This window comes from Osmerus eperlanus, chromosome 3 (assembly GCF_963692335.1).
Source record: "Osmerus eperlanus chromosome 3, fOsmEpe2.1, whole genome shotgun sequence".
In the NCBI taxonomy this organism is placed as follows: domain Eukaryota; kingdom Metazoa; phylum Chordata; class Actinopteri; order Osmeriformes; family Osmeridae; genus Osmerus; species Osmerus eperlanus.
The window spans coordinates 14,069,395-14,093,720 of record NC_085020.1 but is presented as its reverse complement, the minus strand read 5'-3'; the positions used below and the strand labels follow the sequence as shown (position 1 = coordinate 14,093,720).

Genomic DNA, 24,326 nt, shown 5'->3' with positions numbered 1-24,326 from the left:
TAAAAGATACATGGAGGTAATGGACAAGGTTCAGTGAACGTCTGCACACGTGGCATATAAAAAGGAAAACATTCACACGTCATATTTGAAAAGTTGATAACATTGAATGTAGCTTAATATACAGTATAATACTCAATTATGCTCATGGCATGACAAACGTAATTATAGCCTAATATAATTAGTTTTATACCATGGTCTGGGTGAATACTCGATTCTGATTGGCTGCAGGGGTGTACATTATGTAAGGGATAATGCCCTTCGAGGTGTACAATATCACCTGATAATGGACTCTGCGGAAGCAACCGTCCGGTTCACAGGTTCACGCCTCTGCATCGTTACTTAAAATTTGATTTGTTTGGTAGATGCAATGGGAAATTTTGAGATATACTTCAGTTACTTTATTATTAACAACATATTTATTATAATAGGTCCGAATCAAATTCCAATTGATATTCCCAGGGTGTTTATTCCAATAATGTTTGCATCGAGCAGCTGTGGGGCAATATATCAAATGTCTACAATATCTATTATTGCACTATTTATCCTTTATGTCAATGCCATTTAATAAAACATCTGTTCTAAATGTTGACTGGTCATTAGACACATTACTACCCTGCAGCACTCTTATGTAACCCGTGGTATAGCATCAAATACTATGCTATAAACTTGTGCAATTATTGGAATATTAAACTTCATTAAGAATTCTGAATATGTAAGTAAGTGACCGTTGTCATGAATCAACTGGGAGATAAATAAAATATTGTTTTGGACCCATTTGAGATAGAATATTGACTTGTTCTTATACATAAAGTCTTTATTATTCCATATCAAATGTTTGTGGGGTGAAAAAGTGTGTTTATAGATAAGAAGCCAACATGAAAAGAACCTGTCTATGAAAGTTAGATAGCTGAAGAGGGATTTTATCAATACCAAAATTGCATTTTAGTAAGAATTCAATACCCCCAACCTTTTGAAAAATAAAGTTTGGAATGAAATATCTACGCAACCTCCGTTCCCTCGCTCTGGATAAGAGCGTCTCCTAAATGACTAAATGTTTATGTTCCTGGACCAGAAAACCAGAGGGCGGGTAAATGTACATTTTGGGGCGTGACAAAGTTGATGCTGCAACATGTGATGTCACAAGTTGCACTGTTTCAAAAGCTAGCGTTTGCAAGTTGCAGTTTCAAAATAGTAGTGAGAAGTGAAATTTTGATAGGAAATAGGTTTCAATGGACTTTGAGGTTCACTGTATGTCTATTTTACACACCAAGATGTCATTTTTCAACTATGACAAGGTAAAATCGGTTTTGCAATCAATCCCCCCTTTAAAGATACCATTTTGTGATCAGTGAAGATTGAAGGTTGTATTTGACTTCTTTTATTTTATCTATTAATTCATTTGATATAAGCCAAAAGTCAGTCCTAGATCTTTTTGTTAAATCTTTGTTATTCCAAGTGAACTGGATTTGATCTGGATTATTTACTCTCCATATGTCACAACAATTAAAATGCAAGCATAAGTTATTAAATTCTCCATATGTGCCTTTTAAAGATCTTTGAGGGTGACAGTCTGTTGTGGGATTTCTGATACTATTCCAATCCCCTCCTAACAGTAGTTTAGCATCAATGAAGGTATTCAGTAAAGTATATATTTCATTTTCAAATTCCTCAAATAAAATTGTGTTTCATTGGCTGTTATTATAACCATATATGTTACCCAGAATGAAAATATCATCCATAAATTCATAAACTAAAATAATCCACCTTTCAGAATCATGAGAAACTGTTTTAAGTACACTGTAAAAAAAATAATTAAGGTACCGCACTTTTTCTGTAAATTATTGTAATAGTGTTTTTTTCTGTATTTCTGAATTACAGGAAATACAGATAGAAAGACAATGGCAAACTGTAAATTTATATTTTTACATACCAATTACAGCCAAATGCTGTTACTTAAAAATACACAAAAATGTCAGTTTCTTTTTACAAACATTAATAACATTTTCACCAAAATGTTCTGTTAAAACACATAATTTCATAATAACATTTTCACCAAAATGTTTTGTTAAAACACAATTTCTAAACTAGCTATTTTAACAGTTATTTTGCAGATATTTACTTTCATCCTACAGACAAATAACTTCTTAATAACATAATTTTTGGTTTAGACATAGGAACCTTGAATTGTGAACTGAGCTCGGGTAGTTGACGTCATGCAATCCCAGCATGCACCAGTCAATATCAAAGACTACAAAAGCCTACAAAAGCCTTTTTGGGGCTATCTTGTTGTTTATGATCATTGACCAATGCACTTTTAGTAAAGCTCTCTCTTGGAAGTCGCTTTGGATAAAAGCGTCTGCTAAATGAATAAATGTAAAGGCTCCAGAGTAGGACGAAGGAAAGTTGATTAGATAGTTGTGTAGCGGCAACGCTCCTGTTACCCAGAATGCCCCGCGGCAAGCTGAAAAGCTACAAAGTTAAAGGTTTAAGCTTAATTAGATAAGCATTGTTTGGAGTTTTGTTGTTGTGTTCGTTCTGTTTTGATATGTGTAATGTGACGGTCTGTAGTTTGGATAAATTAAGTGTTCACCCTGAGTGTGAATGTTGTCCAGTTAGATCGCAATCTAACTTGTCTTGTAAGGCAAACATGCGGACAGCAATATTCCCCTTCAATACTTACAGCTAGCTGGTGCTACAGTTATAAATATCTGGATACTGATTACAGCATCTGGATGCTGTATGTTGTGCACACGACTAATCGGGATATCTTGTTCTGGCTTTATTGATTTTTGTTTTTTATTGAAAATGCTGTATTCACATTGACGTTTAATTAATAAAAGTAGTATTTACCGGTAAATAACAGTCTTAATGTAATATCACAGATATCTTGTAAATTTGGTACAGGAAAATAAAAATTATTTTAGGGTTAATTAAAAAAGTAAAAAAATGTTTTACTGTAATTTAATGGGTTTAATCTGGCATCCCAGCTGCCAGATTGTTCCTGTTTTTTTACAATGTTTTTTTTTACAGTGTATCCAGACATCATCCTCACCTCAAGCACTTGACAGACAAAATCCCAGCCCTAGATCCCAACGAGTCCAATCCATCCTTCTTCTCCTTGGGCGAGACATAATCCGGCTGCACAAAGTGCGGTTAACAATGTAATGGGCCACACAACGCACCGTTTGCCCAACGACTCGACCTTGGATGGGTGATAATCGGAGATGTGTGTCTGGGAAAAGCACATAAAACCACTACTGCCAGCGTCTTCAGAACCAATGTGCTGATAAGCGGGCGCCATTCCATCCTCAACCCATGCACCAGCAACTTAATGGTCAGAGAGAAGATTGACAGTTCTGTACCACCCCACACCTCTCCATGAGCACAGCGCAACGATTAGCTTGGCCTGTACATCGAAGATCAGTTGTTCCTTGACCTCATGCATAAGGAAGTCCACATAGACGAAGCAAACTGCTGGGTAGCACCGCTGCCATTCAAGCCAAACAGGCTGTGTCTGCCCAACAACAGACAACATGCTGTCAACAGCCTTGCCTCCCTCCGCCGCATGCTGGAGAAGAAAGATGGCATGAAAGAACACTTCTTCAACTTCATGCAAGCAATGTTTGACGTTGATCAAGCAGAACCTTCCCCAGCGCTGAGGCCACAACAAGAATGCTGGTACCTACCAATATTCGGTGTTTATCGCCCACAGAAAAAGGACCAAATACGTGTAGTGTTTGATTCCAGTGCGAAGAGTACCCTATCCCGCACGAAGGCACCTCCCTTAATGATGTTCTTCTCAGTGGGCCTGACATCAACAACACCCTACTGGGGGTTCTCATGCGCAGAGAACCTGTAGCGGTAACTGCAGATGTGCAACAGATGTTCTACTGCTTCATTGTCCAGGAAGAGCATCGTGATTTTCTACGATTTTTGTGGTTTAAAGACAACAACCCAAACAAACACATCACTGAGTACCGCATGAAAGTGCACGTTTTTGGCAACTCTCCTTCCCCTGCGGTAGCCATCTACGGCCTGAGAAGAGCAGCCCTGTATGGAGAAAAGGAACATGGCAGTGAAGCTAAACAGTTCGTCATGAGGAACTTCTATGTTGATGATGGGCTTTCCTCATTCCCCACCGACGAAAAGGCCATCGCCATACTGAAAAACACAAAAGAAATGTTAGCAGAGTCAAGCATCAAGCTACACAAAATAGCCTGTAACAGCCGTGCTGTGATGGAAGCCTTTCCCCCTGAGGATCGGGCCAAACAATCTGGTGGATCTAGAGCTAACTGCTGACCCCTTGTCACTGCAGCGCAGTTTGGGACTCACCTGGAACTTGCAGTCAGACACGTTCACCTTCCGTGTATCCAGAGAGAAGAAGCCGTTTACTAGAAGGGGAATCCTGTCTACAGTCAATGGACTTTACGACCCCCTAGGTCTTGTGGCACCTGTCACAATTCAAGGAAAGGCCTTAGTCAGGGAGCTGTCTACCGAACAAGCTGAATGGGATGCTCCTCTGCCAGCGCTGAAAGAGGAATAGTGGAGAATGTGGACGGACTCACTCTGTGAGCTTGAGCAGCTTCAGATTGAGAGACCCTATGTGCCTGTTTCTTTGTGCTCCACAAAACACAGAGAACTCTGCGTCTTCTCCGAGGCCTCCACTATGGTCATTTCGGCACTGGCCTATCTCAAAGCAATAGATGAAAAAAGACACACTCGCATTGGATTCCTCATGGGCAAGGCAAAGCTGGCTCCTTATCACCCGCACACTGTTCCACGGGTTGAGCTTTGTGCTGCTGTCTTGGCTGTTGAAATGGCAGACTTAATTACAGAAGAACTCAACGTAGACATTCACAAGTCCAAGTCACATTCTACACAGACAGTCGGATTGTATTGGGCTACATCAACAACACAAGTAGAAGATTCTATGTATATGTCGCCAGCAGAGTCACTCGCATCAGAAAGTCAACAAGCCCGGAACAATGGCACTTTGTCAACACAGAACACAACCCTGCAGACCACGGCACGCGCTCAGTGCCGGCAGCCATGTTGAAAGACACCAACTGGTTCACAGGTCCAGCCTTCTTAGCCAAAGACACCTCACAGCCAGAGGAGTTTGAGCTCATTGACCCTGCAGCAGACGCGGACATACGCCCACAGGTCCAAGCCTTCATAACCAAGGCCTCCGAAAGCGAGCTGGGATCAAACCGATTTGAACGCTTCTCCAGCTGGAAGTCACTCAGCCATTACCAAGCTCATACACAAGGCCAGGTCCTGCACAAAGGGCTCAAGCAGCAATATGGATGAGCCGACACAAGCAAAACTTACAGTGATCAGAAATGCTCAACACGATGCATTTGCTGAGGAGATGAAATGCCTTTCCAGAGGTGAAGTTATTCCAAAGTCAACCCCTCTGAGTTAACTGAATCCAATTATGGACAAGGACGGCCTGCTGAGAGTTGGAGGACGCATTCCTTTGACCCACATACCCTGGGAAGACAAACACCCAATCATTGGGCCTCATTCTCATTTTCTGAAGTTTCTTCTGAAATGTTTCTTACTGGCTTCGGAAAAACAACGTAAGAAAAAGACATCCGCCAAATTCATGAACGCTTGAAAATCTGTTCCTACGCAGCAGAAGTTTTCTGAGCTGTGCTCCCCCGGAAGAGTTTTCTTAAGTTGAAAGCGCGTCCTCGTGCTCCTGAATTTGCATACATACACGCACCGACAGCTCCTTATAAGGGCACGCAACAGCAGTGACGTGTGCAGTCAGAATCGACAGAATTAGGAAAGCAACAGGAACGCACGTTATGTCCTAGCGAAAAGCAATTGTGCCATATTGTATGCCTAGGGTGCACACTCATCCCTTTAAATAGGTCGAGTGATCAGTGATAATTGGATGGCCTGGTTGTATTTATATGATGTTCAAGTCCAAGTGCAAGTTAAAGGTTTTATTTGTCACATACAACATCATACTAGTAAGATGAGCGGTGGAATTGTTCTCCACTGGATCTAACAGTGTGCACACTAAGCAAGGTAAATTATTATAATTATTTTAATCCGAGGATGTCTGTAGAGTTGATGTGAACGCAATCACCAACGATTTCTCACAAATTCATTAACACTTCTAACACAGAGAGTTTTCTTAACCCTTGTGTTATCTTCGGGTCATTCTGACCCATCAGTCATTGTGACCCACCGTCGTATTGCGACAAATTTACCGCATACAAAGACAAAGTGAAGCATTTTCTTTTAACAGCTAGGCTGTCTCAGACCCCCCACATTGCAAAGGTTAAAAGAAAATTATTTTAATTTGTTTTTGTATTGGGTAAAATTGGGTAAACACAACGATGGTTCGTTATGAACCTTTGGGTCATGTGACCCGAAGGCAGCACAAGGGTTAAATGCGATTCCTCTTGTGGTTTTTTAAGGAATCGCATTTGAGACAACTCTGGCCGATTTACGACTGCTATTTCGAGTTCGGAAAGTCTCAAATCCCAGATGAGAAAACTTTCATGAATGCCAAATGTTTTCCTAAATCCAATTCAGAAATTCTTCTTAACTGCGTTCGAGAATGAGGCCCAATGTCCCTAGAAAGCACCATGTAGGAACCTTATTGGTGAGGCATTACCATGCAAGGGTTGCCCATCAGGGAAGACATCTGAAAGAAGGTGCTGTTCGCTCTGCTGGACTGAGGCAAGAGACTGGTGTCAAGCATCATACATAAATGTGTGACCTGTAATAAGCTGAGAGGAAGAATGGAAGAACAGAAAATGTCAAAAGGGAGACCCCTAGTGGTAACGTAATGTAATGTTTATGTTGTTCTAACGGTCTTGCTAAAGTTCAATTATACATGGTGAAGTAAACGGTCACACATATTTTCTCTCTCGATTTAAGTTGGCTTGAAAAACGTTTGCCTGTAAGTATCTTGACACTAGTAAAATCCTTTGTTGATGCTTCTGATCGTTCTAATGTGTCTTTGATTGCATAGGCTAACACATTTGCTACATACGTCTTTAACAGACAATATATCTGTAATCGAATGAAATATTGAGATGTATTCTTTGTTCTTTGTAGTTTTACCGTGCTTCCTCAGTAAAGAGCTTGGAAAGGATCATTAATGCTTCATTCTTTATCTTGGGGAAACTGTTAGCTATCTGCCGAGCTAATGTAGCAGTCTAGGCTGCGCCTCACACACACAGAAGCGGGGGCAGAACAAATAGGTATATACTCGTTTACCACAAAGACAAAGAAAAACACCAAGACGAGTAATCTCACCACTTAATGTATTTAGTTGTGTCACTCACTTCACTATAAAAAAACTATCAATGAGTATAATAGCATTATTTATAGGTAACATATAAATCAATTATATGCAATTATGTAATTATTTGCATCCAACAAGAGCTGAATGTCACAAGGGTTCAGGTGAGTTTGTCTGTAGTGAGAAACTTGGCTCCCCCTTTGTCTTCTGATACCAGTCTCCCTTCCTCGATCTTCCACAGACCTGCAGGTGGGGTTCAGTTGTAAACCAATCTCTATAAAACCTTGGTAGCATCTGACACATTGGCTGAAGTCCCTACTCACCTGAAGGTGAGTAATCCTTGGCTGGTGCCCATAGCGATAGGGCAGTGACAGCTTTGGGTTTCCACTTCAGAACCAAGGTGCTGACAATCTCATCCTCCTCTCCATCTCCTTTGTCCTGTTGATAATGTATATGGTTGAGAATGTAATTCAGTATTCCTTTTTTTCATCATTTCATACACTTCAAAACAGCACAACAGTGTATAAAACAAAAAGTACCTAGCAAAATTGTACAGAGGCTACACTTAAAATGTAACCTGGGCTACTGTAGGTTCTTTCAGGCAAAGAAGGTACATTACTCTAGGTAATGGGTGCAAAGTGTAATGTTACCTGATCAACATGTAGGTATTCTCCATGCTGCTCACATCCGATGTCAAATACATACTTTCCTGGTCCATTAGGCTGAAACAAGATAGATCACATACACACCCCATGTCCATTTGATAACACATACAATATATTTACTAATATTTGTACAAATATTTGTTTAACTAACTTTTTAAGTACACAAGACAGTTAAGTTCAGAACTTTTTTGTTTAGCAATGAAGGCCTGTCCAAAAAAGAGGGCACCCCTTTGAAAGCAGAGATTCAATGTTAGGCCAGCAGTCTGCACTAACCTGGCCATATCGGTTTAAAAAGTGAATTTGCTTCTAAATAACTGAATTTCCCTAATTTTCTTTCCGTGCTAGTGAAGCGTATGGTGCGAGGGATGACCAGAGGACCAATCAGAGTGATGGGGCTGGGATGAGTTCCCATGATGCCATGGAGGCACATGAAAGATGGGGATTGGTTTTGGAAATGTCGAAATGGTGATCCGAACAACGTCAATCCATTGGATTATATAAAGGCCATCTGCGAAATTATGAACTGCCTGGCTCTCCAGATAATCGTGGGAAACTAACACGGACACACACACAAATAAACAAACAGAGATTCCTGGCATTATTAGGGAGATGTGTGTTTTATCACCCAACATTTTTCAATTTTCTAAATCACACCAGGGAAAGCTAATTTAAGGCTATTTTGGTCATGTTTAGATTTAATTGCACATTCTGCCATTTTTTCCTATGCCTTTCAAGGCTGCAATTCAGCTTTCTATCAGCAGATGTCGCAAGGGTTCCCTTGCACAAGTGTATCATTCAGACAAAGGTTATATAGTCTAAATAATATATGTCTAGCAACATATTTAAAGTTTATATATAGTCTATAATTGTGTGCAAAATTATGACAAAAATGTTAGTTCTATGACGTGCATTAGCTTCACACGCACGCGTTTGTGTGTTGACTGGTAAGTGTAATTCTTATGTCCTGACTAGGGCTGCCACTAACAACTTTTTTTCTTTCGATTAATCTGTCAACTATTTTACCGATTAGTCGATTAATCTAAACGATTAATTTTCCTTCAAAAAAATCTAATTGACCATTTCAGTTAATTTTATTTTGAAAACAACAAACTGTATATGTCATTGACAAACAAACAAAGGCTTACATATTAAAGTGCAAAACTGTAGGTTTAAACTACCAAATCCAACGTGATCAAAATAAATAAAAAAGAGGGTTAATTATTTAAGTCAGCAGTGCAACAAGTTTCTATTAAACCCTAAAAAGTTAGGTCTGCATAATAAACAAAGTGCAACATGTTTAAAGTGTAAGAAACAATGAACAATGGTGTCCAGCTCAATCAAACGTCAGTTAGACGTGTGTTGTAGTGTAAAAATGTCCACATGTTCTGGACTCAGGCTAGCTCTTGTCTTGGAAACTATGTTTCCAGCTGCGGAGAAGAGACGCTCGGAAGGTGTTGATGTGGCAGGTACACACAAATAAGAGTTTGCCAGAACAGCCAGAGAGGGAAACCTTGCCTCATTTGCTTTCCACCGCTGAAGAGGATCTGTACTTTTAGGCAGAGGCTGTTCCCCAAAATACTTGAGAATCTCTTCTCTCACTGAATGACTGATGACAGGGAAGAAGCCGGGGAGGAGAGTGACCATGACAGGGCCATGGGAGCGAGTGAGGAAAAGATGGAAGAAAGAGTAGTTGACGACGTGGTAAGCAGTAGGCAAATGAACAGGGACTCAGGAAGGGAGGGAGGCTGTGTGTGTGTTTCTGTATTGTATTTAGCAGACACTTTTGTCCAAAGCCACAAAATATTAATCTTACAATAATTTAAATTAACAGTAAACAGTTTTAAAAGTTGCTAAGACAATATTAAGCAAAATAGTAATAATGTATGTATATATTTTTTAATACCATATACAAATCATAACTCGAATTAATTATTTAAGTGTAAGATCAACACATAAGTCTTGAGACCCTTCTTGAAGGATCCAAAACTATCACATGAACACAGAACACTAGGCAACTCATATTATAGAATGCACGCATATTTTAAATGCATAAATGTAAATGTAACATTTTAAGGACTGTCTGCAGGGAATGTGTCTGACCAGTCACGGTGGGTGTGGGCCGCCTGGGCCAAAAATGCCAGGGCCGATTTTTTGTCCCAGTCCAGCCCTGGTGCAAGGGCTTGCACTTTCACCTGCAGTTTCAGGCTTTCATCTGGGGACAGGAATTTCATTCTGCGAAACCTGGGATCCAGGGCAGCTGCAATTACACTGGTGTTTGTAGCAGCATCTTTGAAGGCCATCTCAACCTCCCACCTTTTTGAGATTTCATTTGCTGCAGCAGCCTGAAATCCCTGCACATGGGTGTTGTCAAAGGCTGCATTCTGTGTGGACTTCATCAGTCCTTTAATGAGTGAAGGTAGAGAGGAGAGCGTCACATATGACCCCCCATTAAGATAAACAGTAGCACACTCAAATGGCTTGAGAGCTTGTTCTAGCTCCTCCAGTAGGCTCCACTGTTCAGCTTTAAGGTCAAGGAAATGCTTTGCTCTCTTTGTTACTTCTGGGTCTGACAGAGTTGCTGTAACAGGCCACCTCTGCTGTAGCAGGCGGCTGATCATGTAGTAAGAGCTGTTCCATCTTACACTAACATCTTAAATCAGTTTGTGTTCAGGTTTGCCCATTTGTTTTTGTTTTGTTTTCAGCTTTGAGGTGGCCATTTCACTCTTTTTAAAATGTTCCACCAAGCACCTTGCAGCTCCAATTGCTTTGTTAATTTGTGGATTCTTCAGTCCTTGATTTACCACTAGTTGTAATATGGCCAGCACAGCGGATTGAAGATATCCCATGCCCTTCTTCCAACAACTTGAGGGCTGCTACTACATTAGCAGCATTGTCATGCACCCAGTGGCGGTCCTAGCACATTTGGCGCCCCGGGCGAGTTTTTCACTTAGACCCCCCCCCCCCCCCCCCCGGGACGGAGAAATCTTGTGCCGCCCCCTACCCCGCCACCCGCCCAAACAGAGTACACAGAACGAGTGGCACGAAAACAATCGCAATACCTGTTTTGGCCAGCAGAGCGCCAAACACACAAATTGCGGAAAAAAACGCCCCTCTGGCTGAAAATGCCGCCCCTAACTTAGTGGCGCCCCAGGCGGCTGCCCGGTCGGCCCGTGCCTAAAACCGCCCCTGCATGCACCACAGCCTTGATTCTACTTGCAAGAATTCCAAACTTCTCAATTGCTTTTTCAATCCAGGATGCAATATTCATTGCAGTGTGTCTCTCTTCAAGTGGCATAGTAGTCAAACAATAGCTTACGAGCTCCCAGTCATTGTTAATAAAATGGCAGGTTATGCCCAAGTATGCTTCTGCGGCAATACTTGTCCATGCATCTGTAGTTAAACTGACCATGGAACTGGAAGAGGAGAGGGCAAGTTTGACTTTCTGGAATTTGTCCTCATATTTCTTCTTCATCGTGTTGGTGAAGCATGTTCTCTTAGGGAGAACGTAGCCTGGTTGGAATGTTTAACCATAGCACGGAAACCCTCATCTTCTACCATTGACAGGGGTCTCATGTCTTTGATGATCATGTTAAGGACACTATCAGTAAGAGCTGCTGCAAATTGTGGTGAGCAATCCTTTTTCAGGAATTCGTTCATGTGGCTTTGCCTTTTACTAAGAGAAAGAGAGGAGAAAAACAAATACATCATAATTATTTAACATGTAATAATAAAGACAGTAATGTTCCCTATGATCCTTTGACTTACACCTTTCATTTTATTGATCACAATTATTCAAACGGTATCTATTGTATTTATGGCATTCCCCACACAAAGAAATGTGCTTAGAATAATGGCAGAAATAAAATATTTAGATAAGGTACATAACATATCCCAACCAGCCCAACATGCACGAACACACACCCCTTTTAAACCAAAAATTCCAAGGTGCTGGTTCTGGGCTAGTGCTTATGCCAGTTCGGTAATGATTCTAGCGATACTCGCCAATTATCTAAGAACCAGGTACATTTACCACAGACTAGAGCTGGAGTAGGGCTACGTCTTTAAATCACTTCATAAGCCTCCGTGGTCCTAGCAACGCGTCATGGTTACGGAAAGTTAGCTAAATAGCAAGAGCTATCCTATAGAGAGCTATCTTATCAGCCAACGTAGAATAAACCCAGATTTTAGCCTACCTAAAAAAAATGTCAATGGAAATTCTAAGGTAGCAGACAGACGGCTTTATGGCTTTAATAATGCGTGTATTTATCAGCTACAATGACAAAATATATTAAAAAGGCTCTCCATACTTATGGTTATCTAATAAACATGAATAGACAAAACTTACGGTGGTTTTGCCTTTTCTGGCGGTCCATCATCCAGAATAGCGACTGTATGTTTTCAGGGGCTCGTGCATAGCGCTAGTGCTGCTGTGGTATGCCACCTTATTGTTTGGTAATAAGTCGAAGTATTCCCATACTTTTGAAGCCCTGGGTCTTTGGGGACGTTTCGGAACCAAGTCGGACTCTGCTGCAGCTGCCATGATTTTTTTTTTACTGGAGCGTTGACTGGAGCTGACCAATGACTCGAGCCAACAACGACTAACATCATGCACGCAGCAATTACGTAGTGATATTGAAGAAGAACATTTGTTATAATGAATTTAAGCTTTTTTTTAAATATATATTTTTTTTTTTATAAAAAAAAAAAAAGATGCAGCGATTTAAAATATTAATGACGCATTTTCAGCATCGACATCATCGATGACGTCGACCAATCGCGGCAGCCCTAGTCATGACATAGCAAACCCCCACCCCTCGGCTTGAAGCAACGGCCCCGTTGGATGTAGGTGGTATTGCATTTACGGTTAGGCACCCGGCTCTTCCGGTCGTTTTTATTTTATTAACTCCAGTCAACATTTACAAAACTATCTCCCCCAATAATTTGTGTTCGATTCTCGAACCTGGCTCATACTACTAGCTTTTTCATAGAATACTTTTTTTTTGCTAAGTTTGAAACCAATCCGAAATGGGTAAACTAGCACCCCATTTATTTGCTTATGTAACAGAGTTTAAAATGCACTTTGTTAATTTTTCATTCCAATTTGTATTTGTGAATTTTATTTCATGGAATTATTGTATTCACTATTATTTTTAATCATTTCTTTAACGCGCAAGTGTTCCGAACTGCACTCAGTCTCTTCTGTGCCTTTTAAGACGTAGCCGTAGGACTCCGTATCCCTCACACCTCATTTTGTAATGCTGAGGGTAAGCTGTGTGAAAAAGTGTTGCTGCACAAATGTCCTAATTTAGTCTGAAACTGATCTGTTTTGTTATCATTTTTAATGCATATCACTTTCTGATTATTTGTTATCTAGTTGCTTTGTTCTGACCATGAATATATGTAACTTGTTAGCCGCCAAATGTATTATGCTAGCGAGCTGTGCCACATGGCTAACCAGGGGCGCCGCCAGGAATTTCGGGCCCCATGGCAAAAATTCAAAGTGGGCCCCACCCCCCACCCCCGCGGCGCAAATCGGACATATGACGTGTTGCGGTTGGCGCCCTCTGCTGGTAGTGCGGGAGGGTTAATTAATGGATTGCTTCTTGGAGTTCGATAGTAATGGGAAACTGGGGTGCTGCTGACTCATCTGTTGTTAAAGGTGACATGACATGCTGTTTTTGGAGGCTTTTATATAGGCCTTAGTGGTCCCCTAATACTGTATCAGAAGTCTCTTTCCCGAAATTCAGCCTTGGTGCAGAATTACAGCCACTACTAGCAGTCCCACAAGGAGCTTTCCTCAGAACGCGCTGTTTTGGTGTCTGTAGCTTTAAATGCTAATGAGGAGCGGAGGGGCGGCACCATGCGCTAATGTTTACAATGGATGTATCGCAATGGCTGTAGCCCCGTTGCTGTAAGATGCCTCGAATTTGCCCATTCTCATCTGATAACCCTGGTTTGCAGAGGTACACACTCAGTCATTTCAATGAGGGGAAAGGCGGATATCGCGTGCGCCATAACACCAACAGCAGAACGGTTATCCAAATAACAAAGAAGTGTACAACACTCACGTTACAGCATGTATTCACACACATACTTGATGCTATCTACCTTTCCATTAGCGACAGTAACTCAGCTGTTAGCTGCAGAGCTAATGTTACAGCCACATTCTAAGGGTAGCAAGCTAGGTAACCATATACAGTAAAGCTACAAAATTATATAGCGTTAGTTAACTAACTTGTCCGAGGTTAGTAGCTGGACGAAGGAGAGTTAGTACTGATCCAGAATTTAATTTCAGCAAGGCCAGTTTTGTATTAGCTCAAGTTGAGGAAACAGTCGTGGCTGAAGTGTTTGGCGCAGACATACAAAACAAATGCGCCTACAACAGAAGTTGTGTAGGCGCATTTCCAGAGAAAATACAATTAAGACACTGGGTCTTCAGAGGCTCGGATGAAGGAACTGTAAAAAGATTTTTGTTTTCCTTTGTACATCCAAACTGAGCAAATGTAATGCTTCGTTCGTTTGCAAGCCATGATGTCTCTCGAGGATAAAAACACTTGCACGGTCGTAGCTCAGTTTCTTATGGGCTGGCCAGATTCTCTGGGCGGGCAAAGCAGAGAGAGGGGAGGTAACCTTATAACAAAATGACGTCCCCAGGACGTCCCTTGTTAGCTGGGTAGCTAGATAGCTTATATGGACATTAAATCAACAGGTTAATACCACTCACAGATTGGCTACCCACCTTTCTTGGTAAAAAACTGGGTTACTGATTGAAACCCTCTCTTTTGTCTATCCTCTCTTTCTTTTTTCTCTGATCTTTTCCGAAACCCTGATTTGTGTTTACGGCCCGACATTCTAGCGACTAGCGCATCTACCGACTGCAACTAAACACCGTCACCGATTAGTGCGCTAAGGCAGGATCAAACCATTTCATGCAGATACAGGGGGATGGTCGGTCAATATGGATGTTTACTTTTTGGTCAATAGGGATATTTAACCTTTATTGCCGAACACAAGTAAAAACAAAGAGATCATTCATTGTATTATTATATTTTAAATGTATTATATACTCGATGATGGTTTATATAATATAATATCATTTTATATTACTTTTTGCCTATTTTTTTGAGGCCCCTGTCAGTCAGGGGCCCTTAGAATCGTCCTAACTTTTCCCCCCTATACGGCGCCCTTGTGGCTAACGTTAGTTCTCCACAGACTTTAGCATACATATATTTTATTTGCGTGTTTAGGAAGCTGTGGTGCAAAAAGAAAGAGAAGAAAAAGGCAATTTGTTGTTCCATTGTCTTTTGCAGGAGCGAATAAATGACAAAACCCATTGAGTTGTGCCTGTTCATGCCCTGAACACACATCCGTTACACTTACGTCAAGAAAAGTTGCCTGGAAACGTGCTCACGGATACGAACAGGGGACGAGCACAAAAGGGAACATCAGCAAATCGCTGATTTACCTGAGCTGAATGAGAACAAGGAGAAAGGACTTGATAATGTACAGTTGCGTGGCTTTTTATTTATTTATGTTATTTTAAGCACTCAAACAAAAAACACGAAGTAAAAAGAACAACGTATAGGCCCTGCACGTATAATACTACAATACCAATAGTATTGATTTTTGTTAAGTTCACATGTGCTTCTTGATTCGACTTGTACCACATTCTGACAGTTTTCTGCAATGCCTTAGCTCCAGCTCACAAGCTCGCGACTGGTTGTCGCAAAGTATGACGTGTACAGCTAGTTTTAAGCGTGCACGAGTCTTGGAGCTAGGAAAAAAGCGAGCCGCTGTTTAACGATTTGACAATCCATCTTCCAAGCCGTTGACCATGCTGGTCAGGAATTTAAATGTAGATTCCCATCGTGTTATTGCACGACTTATAACAACGGCATATCACGTAATTAAGACGGGCCAGTCGTTCGCCTCGTTCCCCCAGGCTATAAACTGCAGCAGAAGAATGGTGTTGACTTGGGTACTTAGTACCATACTGATGAAATGCTATGGAAGCTTTTATATATTAGCATTGAGGGACCAGAGGTTTCAGCCAGACAGAGTTGTGCAGAGATGGCTGTCAGCAGGGAAGAGAGCACGTCATGTTTGAGGTTAAAAGTCAATTGTTTTGCTGACTATTACCTTTTTATTTTTTATCACTAGAAATGTGATTTCATTTTTGTTCTTTTTATATCCAGGATGTGTTTAATAAATGGTTAAACATGTTAACAGAATAACACAACTTATAAGTCTTTGGTTTTGTTGTAACAATGATACATTACAACTTTTGGAGGGGGGGCCAGTAAAAATTGTCTTGGGGCCAGTAAGTTTCAAACCCACTGGCCCGGTGGGAACAGTGCCAAAACATTTTGAGCCCTGAATTGTAAAATGCAAATATGTTTTGGAAAGCAGATAAACGTAACTAATGAATGCAGTTTGCATATTCACAAATGAGTGAAACTAATAATATTATATGACTTTGATAGTTTGCAACTATTTTGCAAATGGTAGGCTAAACCATTCATTAACTAGACAGGGTACAATTTCTGGGGAAATTGTAGGGTGTGCTTGCTTGCGTCGGTTGCAGATGGGTCCGTTTATTAACTCTAATTTAACTGATATTTCTGTATATTTGATATAAAAATTCCTACTTATTATTTATGAAGATTGCATAGATTTAAAAGCATACATTTGTTGCTGCTCATTTACAATTCAAAATACAAAAAGTGAAGTGTAGAATGAAACGGTTGTGTTCTCATTTCTGCTGCAAGAGGAAATAGTGACAAGCTATAGCAGCCTCAGTTGAAAAGGAAGATATTGGGCAATCTGGTGTAAAAATGGTCCTAACCTCTATGACTGAAGGCCGAAATATACTACTCTGTTTTCACGGAGACGGAGACAGGGAACGCCCTCTCCGATGTGGAATGCCCTCTCCCAGAGCCATAGAAAAAGATCGTTGCGACACTTCCATAGACTCCCATTATTATCGAGGAATGCGGAAATAAAGCGTGTCTCACGCGACCTATAGTTCCAAACATTGTATTTTCCACCGTTGAACCCCATTCATTTTCAGTGTCTCCGAATTTCTATATTCTGTTCTATTTACCAAACTCCTTTCTTGTCTCAAATTGAGCAGTTGCTGGTGATAAAGGTTAGATTCAACTTGCATCAAGTACTACAAATATAAGTGTTGTTAATGTGGTAAATTTTAAGTGGGCTGATGAATAAAAAAACGTTTAACAAGTCCCATTTACTTCAACAGTCGAAGGTTAAACGTTAAGTGGAACAATATAGTCCTCATTAGGCTACTGTTTGGTATGTACAGTATGGTACAGTTGGTACAGTATCGGTAGCTAGCATAGCCATTTCTAGCTCTGCTTCACAATATTGTGTTATGTATAAATTAATGTAATACATAAATGTTAAGAAAGTATCAGACATACATGATACAACACACCAGTAACCAATTGACATTATGTGTTAATATACCGAAAATGTCTGTGAATCGAGATGGTGGTGCTGTCTGTCCCGCAGAAAACCATTCAAACAGGTTGACAGCAGTAGGTTTTTTTTAACTACAGCGAGCTACCGGAACCACGTGACAAAAAAGCTCTAGCTTTTTTCCTGTGTTTCACTGGCAGTGAGTGTTCACAATGTTGTACTTCACTCCATTCTACACCAAAAACGTCAGGGAGGACTGCCTTTTGTAGATACGAGTCTGCTGAATAGCCAGAATATCGGATGTCTTTAACCAAGCCTGTTTCATTCGTCATTTGCCTGTGAAAGCGACTTCCGTTGGCCAGCTTCATTGAAAACCATTCAAACAGGTTGACAGCAGTGGGGTTTTTTGGAACTACAGCGAGCTACTTGAACCACATGATCACGTGTCGGAGAGATCAAAGCGTGTCGCAACTCTCTTTTTCTATGGCTCTGCCCTCTCCGAGCCCATCGGAGAGCTCTATGTGCACCTCCTGATTTTCCTGACTATCCGCAGAGCCTGTTTAAGGAGAGCCTTGCCACTCCCTATTAAGCCCCATTGTACCGAATTTGGTTGCAGTTCCACCAGAGTTCCACTGGGGGTGATCGCGAGCGAGTGCATGTTGAATGGGAGTCTATGGCGCTAAACGGCTAAATTTGTCTCTTTCGCCTGATTGTCGTTGAGAAATCTCCGATTTGATTGTAGTTTTTGCATGTTCAACATGGATTATAGGTCGAAAGTTGAATGAACGAGTACTTATGTCCTTTTGATTTCTTACAGGGTGAATCGTTGTTGCCCATAACACACTAGCATTCTGCTAATGAATGCTGATTGGTTAGTGAAGGACTGACTACGACCAGAGCTCCCGCTTGATGGCATCCGAAGCGGAATCAGAATGTCAGAGCATTAGCAACATTAGCAACAACATTAGCAAGCCAAAACTCTTTCTAGCATGTGTATTGACAGGGAGAGCCTAACCTGTCAGCTGTGTTGTCGATGCCTTAAGAGAAAAAAGGAAGTGACCAGAGCTTGCCGTAATGCAGCCAGCAGTGTGTATTTTTTTTGCCTCCCCTTTCGAATTCAGAATTCAAATTACTAAACAAAAAATTATATCCAGAGAAAAGTGGATTTTGAGGGGTATAGCTCCATAGACCTCCATTCATTCTGCACTCGCTCGTTAGCGCCCTCACATGGAACTGCAACCAGTTCAGAACCCGGAAGTTTCCCGTGGGTGGCAGTTCTCCCTATATTAGACATTCTCTGCTATCCGTCTGTTCGTCTTCCTCATTTTACGGATACCCCTTGGCTGTGATTGGACCGTATTAAGAACCACTTGCGTCGGGGGCGGGGTTGCCGTGACCAACAAGACGAACAGAATCCTTTGACCGCCATTGCTGTAAGTTTTTACAATTCATATTTCAGCTAAAAACAGTACATGTAAATCAGCATCTGAATTAAAATGTGATGAGAAATGGGCAGTGTAGTTGCTGAAAATGTGCTTATTTTATTGATGAAACGGCTAATTTGTAAATTTGCTCCGACTTTTCGATAACCTAGCTAGCATCGCAGTGCAGCGCCACCTACTCTTCTGGCGGTGAATTGTTTTCAGCACCCACAGCCTTCGGAGTACTATAAATTCAACTAATCCGTCCGACTCCGTCCGTATGTCTGTCCGTAACGAAGTAGTATAATTCAGCCTTTAAACGTCACTTTAAGTTTTTCCCTTCTAGTGATATTTTCAAGCATTTAGCCTACTCATATTGCATTCATTCATTAAGAACCCCCTTTGAAACAAGCTGAACACCAACAAGCTATTCTAACAACGTTGTCACCGGCAGTATTTCAGATGGAATCACGATTCAAACAGTATCATCTAACTGAAAATATGCCCCCAAAAACGTAAATAAGCTTGACATTTACTTAGGGGGAAATGGCTAAATCAAAAGAAGTTTGCAACCATTTGGTCTCAGTCTAGAGCCCTGCGTGGAGAAGCTGACCCCGGTAAATTGTGCTACGAGCAAGCTAGCCTGGCTGCTGTTGCTCGCCAAACTTCACTGAGAGGATTGTTTGAATGCGCCGGAAATGAAAAACGTTTCTTTTGACATAAAGTTTAGGCTGTGGCATTGAAGACAGCGACACACCACACAAGCTTGAGTTTAAATACATTATTTAATGTGACATTACTTACTATGCAAGTCTTGAATTGCTTAAATGTATGATACTCGCACCACGGCACGATAGCCTACTTCAAGTAGTACTTGCTGAGCAACAGTCTTATTAGCACGTCGTATCTATGCATCTTTGCTCACGTGTGCTGACGTTGTGATGTTAGGTTAGCACTGAGTTCCCTTTTGCCACACAATGCACTTTTTGCCACAAAAACGTTGTAAGCTCCTAAACCGTGCTACAGAACGTAAATAAAAATACAAGCAATGCAATCGCTAACAAGACGAACATTTTGACAGCGTTGTCTATGTACTTCAAATATTGAGGGATCCTTATGTGTGGGAAAATAAATAAATAATAATAAATACAAATATATATGTGAGACGTTGGGTATATTGGGGATATTGGGTGTGCTCAAGCACACCCAATATATGAGAGAGAACAATGCTTTGTGCACACCCCAATAAAGTAGGCCTAATAAAAGGATATGACAGCAATGCAGGGGCTGTTATGATCATTGGATTCTTAATAGTGTAACCGATTGTTCTTGAAGGCTTATAATTTATTAATTAGAGACACAGACAGACAGGGCTCCATAACTCCTCGATTCGGCCGTTTCCACTCTCTTTGCACCCAACTTCCTACTTCACAAAGTCCCCCTTTTCGAATTCCTGCCTAACATTATAACAGCCCACTCAATAAAATAGCTTACAATAACATTTCTGAAATATTGAGAGGTATAAATGAGTAAATGAGCATTTTACAACCTCCTACATCTGGCTGCAATGAATGCCCATATTTTGTACAGAGTGGGTGAACATAACAATTTAGCTAGGCTAAATGAAATGTATACTAGAGCTGTAAGTAGGCTTATCAGATTGGAATGCTTGGAATGTTGGGTAACTGGATTTAAGCTAGACAACGTTTAAAGGAACTGTTGAGACCAATCCATTGATTCACTACGCAATTGATCATTAGAAGGGGGGATGGGATAACGCGCCTTTCAAACAGCTTGAAAGATTCATTCATGGTTTACCAGCTAAAAAAAAATCTGAAAGCCTGTGCACAATTCGCCTTATTCTATTTAGTCCGTAAATGTAAAGGGAACAAAACATAAGCTAATCTAAATGATCTGTCAGGCTAGTTGTAGTAGATAGGCTGCCTACTTGCAAATGCAACTTTCGTTTTACATGCGCTACTGCCCTTGCGTAACCCGCCATCCACACTTGAAACTGGAGTCCCAATCTTACAGTAACAGCCTACATAAAACCAAAATACACATTCTCAACCAGGGGGGTATTCGTCGTAGCTCGCTAAGCGGTTTAGCGAGCTAATTTTCAGGCTAAGATAAAAAACGCCCCTCTTTTTGGTTCGTGGAAGCAACTTTCGATAAATCACCATAGTAACATATCAATTAGCACTAACCTGCTCCAGAGCAGGCTAACGTAAGTGTAGCTGGATAAGCTTGCCACACCCCCGGAAAATAACATGGCAGCTCCCTTTTTGAGAGACCCAGTTGACCAAGGAGCTATATTTTAGTTCGATTAGCTTTCCATACCAATAGAGTTCTTCGCGATTGCCAAGATCCTTTATTTCACAAGGATGAGTTCTTGTTTGAGCGATATCGATTCAGCCGACATGGACTCATTTATTTGAAAGACCTTCTCGGGCCGTACATTGCAAATATCACACGCCGCAGCAAGCTTTATGCTTTATTATGAGCTTATGCTGCTGTATGTGAATTTGTAACGCTATGTTTTACGAAATGTCTTGTCTTATCTGTTGTGCCTGTGCTTTTTATATGTTTCACTGTGGGAGAGTGGGAAACGTCATATCGATTCCTTTTTATGTCTTGACATGTGAAGAAATTGACAATAAACTTTAACTGTGCTTCAGACTGCATAGCCTTCAGGTTTTTTGCGTCAGGTATAGGCTACATTTTTATACAGTATAGGCGATGCAGAAAACATTGGCAAAGCCGCAGCATGCGTTGCTGTAAGAAAAGTGTACTTGGCGCTTAACCAGCTGATGAATCAATTCATCATATTCCCTGGCCATGTCCCAGTCAATGAAATCAAAGAGGGATTTACACATAGGCCTACATGCATATACACATATATGTATATATATATATGTGTATATGCATATATACACATACACATATATATATATATAAGCGCAGTAGCCTACATATATCCTCATAAGTGTCTATGAATTTGTATCAATTAGATACTCTTTGGCCTTGTTTTTATCTAGCCTACTTATTCTGAAAGAGTTGAGATCATTATTTTCGCTAGCAAGATCTCATTCGATTATTAATTTCCATTAAGCCTACTGCCAGCAGGCACATTTAAAGAAATGTGATCTGATTGATTGGGGTAATGAGGCACTTAAGATGAGCTTATACATTTCCCCAAAACTTTCGCATTTAGCTTATCGGCAATTTTTTGCCAAGCTGCTTGTCTTGCTCTGGCATCGGTGTTTGACTTAGCCATGATAATATTGTAACGATGGCGCTAGAGGGCTATAATGGAGTGGATGCTCAATGATGTGACGCAGAGAAGAAGACCTTTTTATCCTGTGTCCCATACACCGCTCGACTACAGGTTTTATTACTACACCTCCAATCACATGTGAATGCCAACAACAAGTCATTAACTCACATACAATTCACAGTTATGGCAACAACGACAACTTATAGTTACTAACATCGATACATCATCACTGACAAACCTAATCGACAGAACAACAACACTCAACTCAAACATGCATGCAACATTAATTAAACATGAAACAAGTATGTGAATTGCGCCACCCACAATCCTTTGCGCCAACAGCGCGAGTTAACAGCGACCAATCCGTGGGTCGCTACATAGCCCCCACCTGATGGGTCAGTCGTCCCCGACAACCCCATCAACCAACAGGTAGTCTCTCAAGTGTCCTGGCCGTAGCCGCCGCCGAGTTGGCCTCCTGGGACTGGTAGAAGGCGCGATAGGGGGGGGGTCACATTGTCCAGTGTGAGTGGTGCCGCTGGTGTCGTTCTCTGCTCCACCCGTCTCTGGAGCAAGTGGGCGATATGGTGATAGTCTGTCCTGGTGCAGCACCACCACACGCCCCCGACCAGGCATGCGCACCCGATACACCACCTCAGAAACCCGCTCCATAACCTCACCGGGCCCCTGCCAGTGACTGCATAGCTTGGGTGACACCCCCTTCTTACGGGTAGGGCAATACACCCAGACCTTGTCACTAGGCTTGAAGGTCAGCTTCCGACACCGGGTGTCGTAGGCTCTTTTCTGCCGCACCCCAGAGTTAGCCTGGGCCTGACGAGCGTACTCATGGACTACTTGGAGGCGATCTATCAACCTCCGGTAGTAATCCATCTCCTTTCCTCCAGCAATCTCCGGCTCGGGCGGGGTCCCGAAAACCAAGTCCACCGGTGTCCGTAATTCCCGCCCAAACATGAGGGCAGCTGGTGTGCACTGGCTGGACTCTTGGACGGCCGTCCGGTACGACCACAGGACCAGGGGCAGGTGGCGATCCCAGTCCCGCTGATGTTGGCTGGTCAGGATGGCGAGCTGGGTAGCCAAGGTGCGGTTGAACCGCTCCACCAGCCCGTCGCTCTGAGGGTGGAGAGGCGTCGTCCTCGTCTTGGATACTCCCAGCCGTCAGCAGACCTCGCTAAAGACCTGGGACTCGAAGTTCCGCCCCTGGTCACTATGGAGTTCCGCAGGGACCCCGAAGCGGGCAAACATTTCCTCTACCAACCTTTCCGTAGTTGTGATGGCACTCTGATCCGGCACCGCGTATGCCTCCAGCCATTTGGTGAAATAATCCATGGCCACAAGGACGTAGCGGTTGCCGGAATCAGTCACTGGAAAGGGCCCAAGTATGTCCACCGCTACTCGCTCCATCGGAGCCCCCACCAGGTACTGCTGCAATGGGGCATGGGAGCGCTGCGTTGGCCCTTTTTTAGCAGTGCAAAGGTCACAGCAGTGCACGTACAGCTCCACGTCCCGTCGACACCCTGGCCAATAGAATCGGCCCCTGAGGCGGCGGAGGGTCTTGGCGATGCCGTAGTGCCCCGCCCCCACCGAGCCATGGACGGTCTGAAGGACCTGTTGGCGGAGTTCACGGGGTACCAGCAGCTGTAGGAGGTCGCTTCCCCGGCCAGGAGCTTGCCACCTCCGGTGCACCAGCCCGTCGTGGAGCTCCAAGTTGCCCCACTGTGATTGGTAAGCCTTAACCTCCGGTCCGTGGGCAGATACTTCTGTCCATTCGGGACGCCGCCCCCTTGCTAGCCAGTTGATTACCACCGCCAAGGTTGCGTCGGCCTCCTGGCATTGTTGCAGCTGAGCGGAGGTCCATGGGGAACTCCCCTCGCAGTCAGCGGTCTGAATGGCTGCCACCGTCAGTGGTTGGTCCCGCTCCTCCTGTCGTTGGCAATATCGACATTCCAATACTGCACACGGCCGGCGGGAGAGGGCATCAGCATTAGCATGCAACCGCCCTGCTCGATGCTGGATCTCGAAGTCATACTCCTGTAGGGCCTCCAGCCAGCGAGCCACCTGGCCCTCAGGGTTCTTAAAGTTCAACAGCCAGGTAAGGGAAGCATGATCGGTGCGCACAAGAAAATGGCTGCCATGCAGGTACGGCCGGAACTGTCGCAGTGCCAGGACCACTGCCAACAGCTCACGCCGGGTCACACAGTAGTTCCTTTCAGCTCGGTTCAGAGTGCGGCTAAAGTAGGCTA

General features: G+C 42.4%; 1 protein-coding gene and 1 long non-coding RNA gene across 3 annotated transcripts in view; one reads left to right on the top strand and one right to left on the bottom strand.

The window, feature by feature from the left end:
* The first annotated feature begins 6,845 nt into the window (after window positions 1–6,845).
* On the top strand, window positions 6,846–8,530 carry LOC134017617 (uncharacterized). 2 transcript variants are annotated; one of them, XR_009929771.1, is made up of 3 exons: window positions 6,846–6,922; window positions 7,509–7,596; window positions 8,278–8,530. It is a non-coding gene; the product is annotated as an uncharacterized LOC134017617 (long non-coding RNA). The 2 variants fall into 2 exon arrangements; XR_009929772.1 differs by lacking the exon at window positions 6,846–6,922 and adding an exon at window positions 7,087–7,226.
* rsph1 (radial spoke head component 1) overlaps window positions 7,293–24,326 on the bottom strand; it is a 46,858-nt gene continuing 29,824 nt past the window's right edge. Inside the window, exons 6-8 of the mRNA XM_062457451.1 lie at window positions 7,918–7,989; window positions 7,591–7,705; window positions 7,293–7,510 (exon numbers count right to left, since the gene is read on the bottom strand). Coding sequence (XP_062313435.1) covers window positions 7,428–7,510; window positions 7,591–7,705; window positions 7,918–7,989 — 270 coding nt within the window. The 3' untranslated portion in view covers window positions 7,293–7,427. The remainder of the gene's footprint in view (window positions 7,511–7,590; window positions 7,706–7,917; window positions 7,990–24,326) is intronic.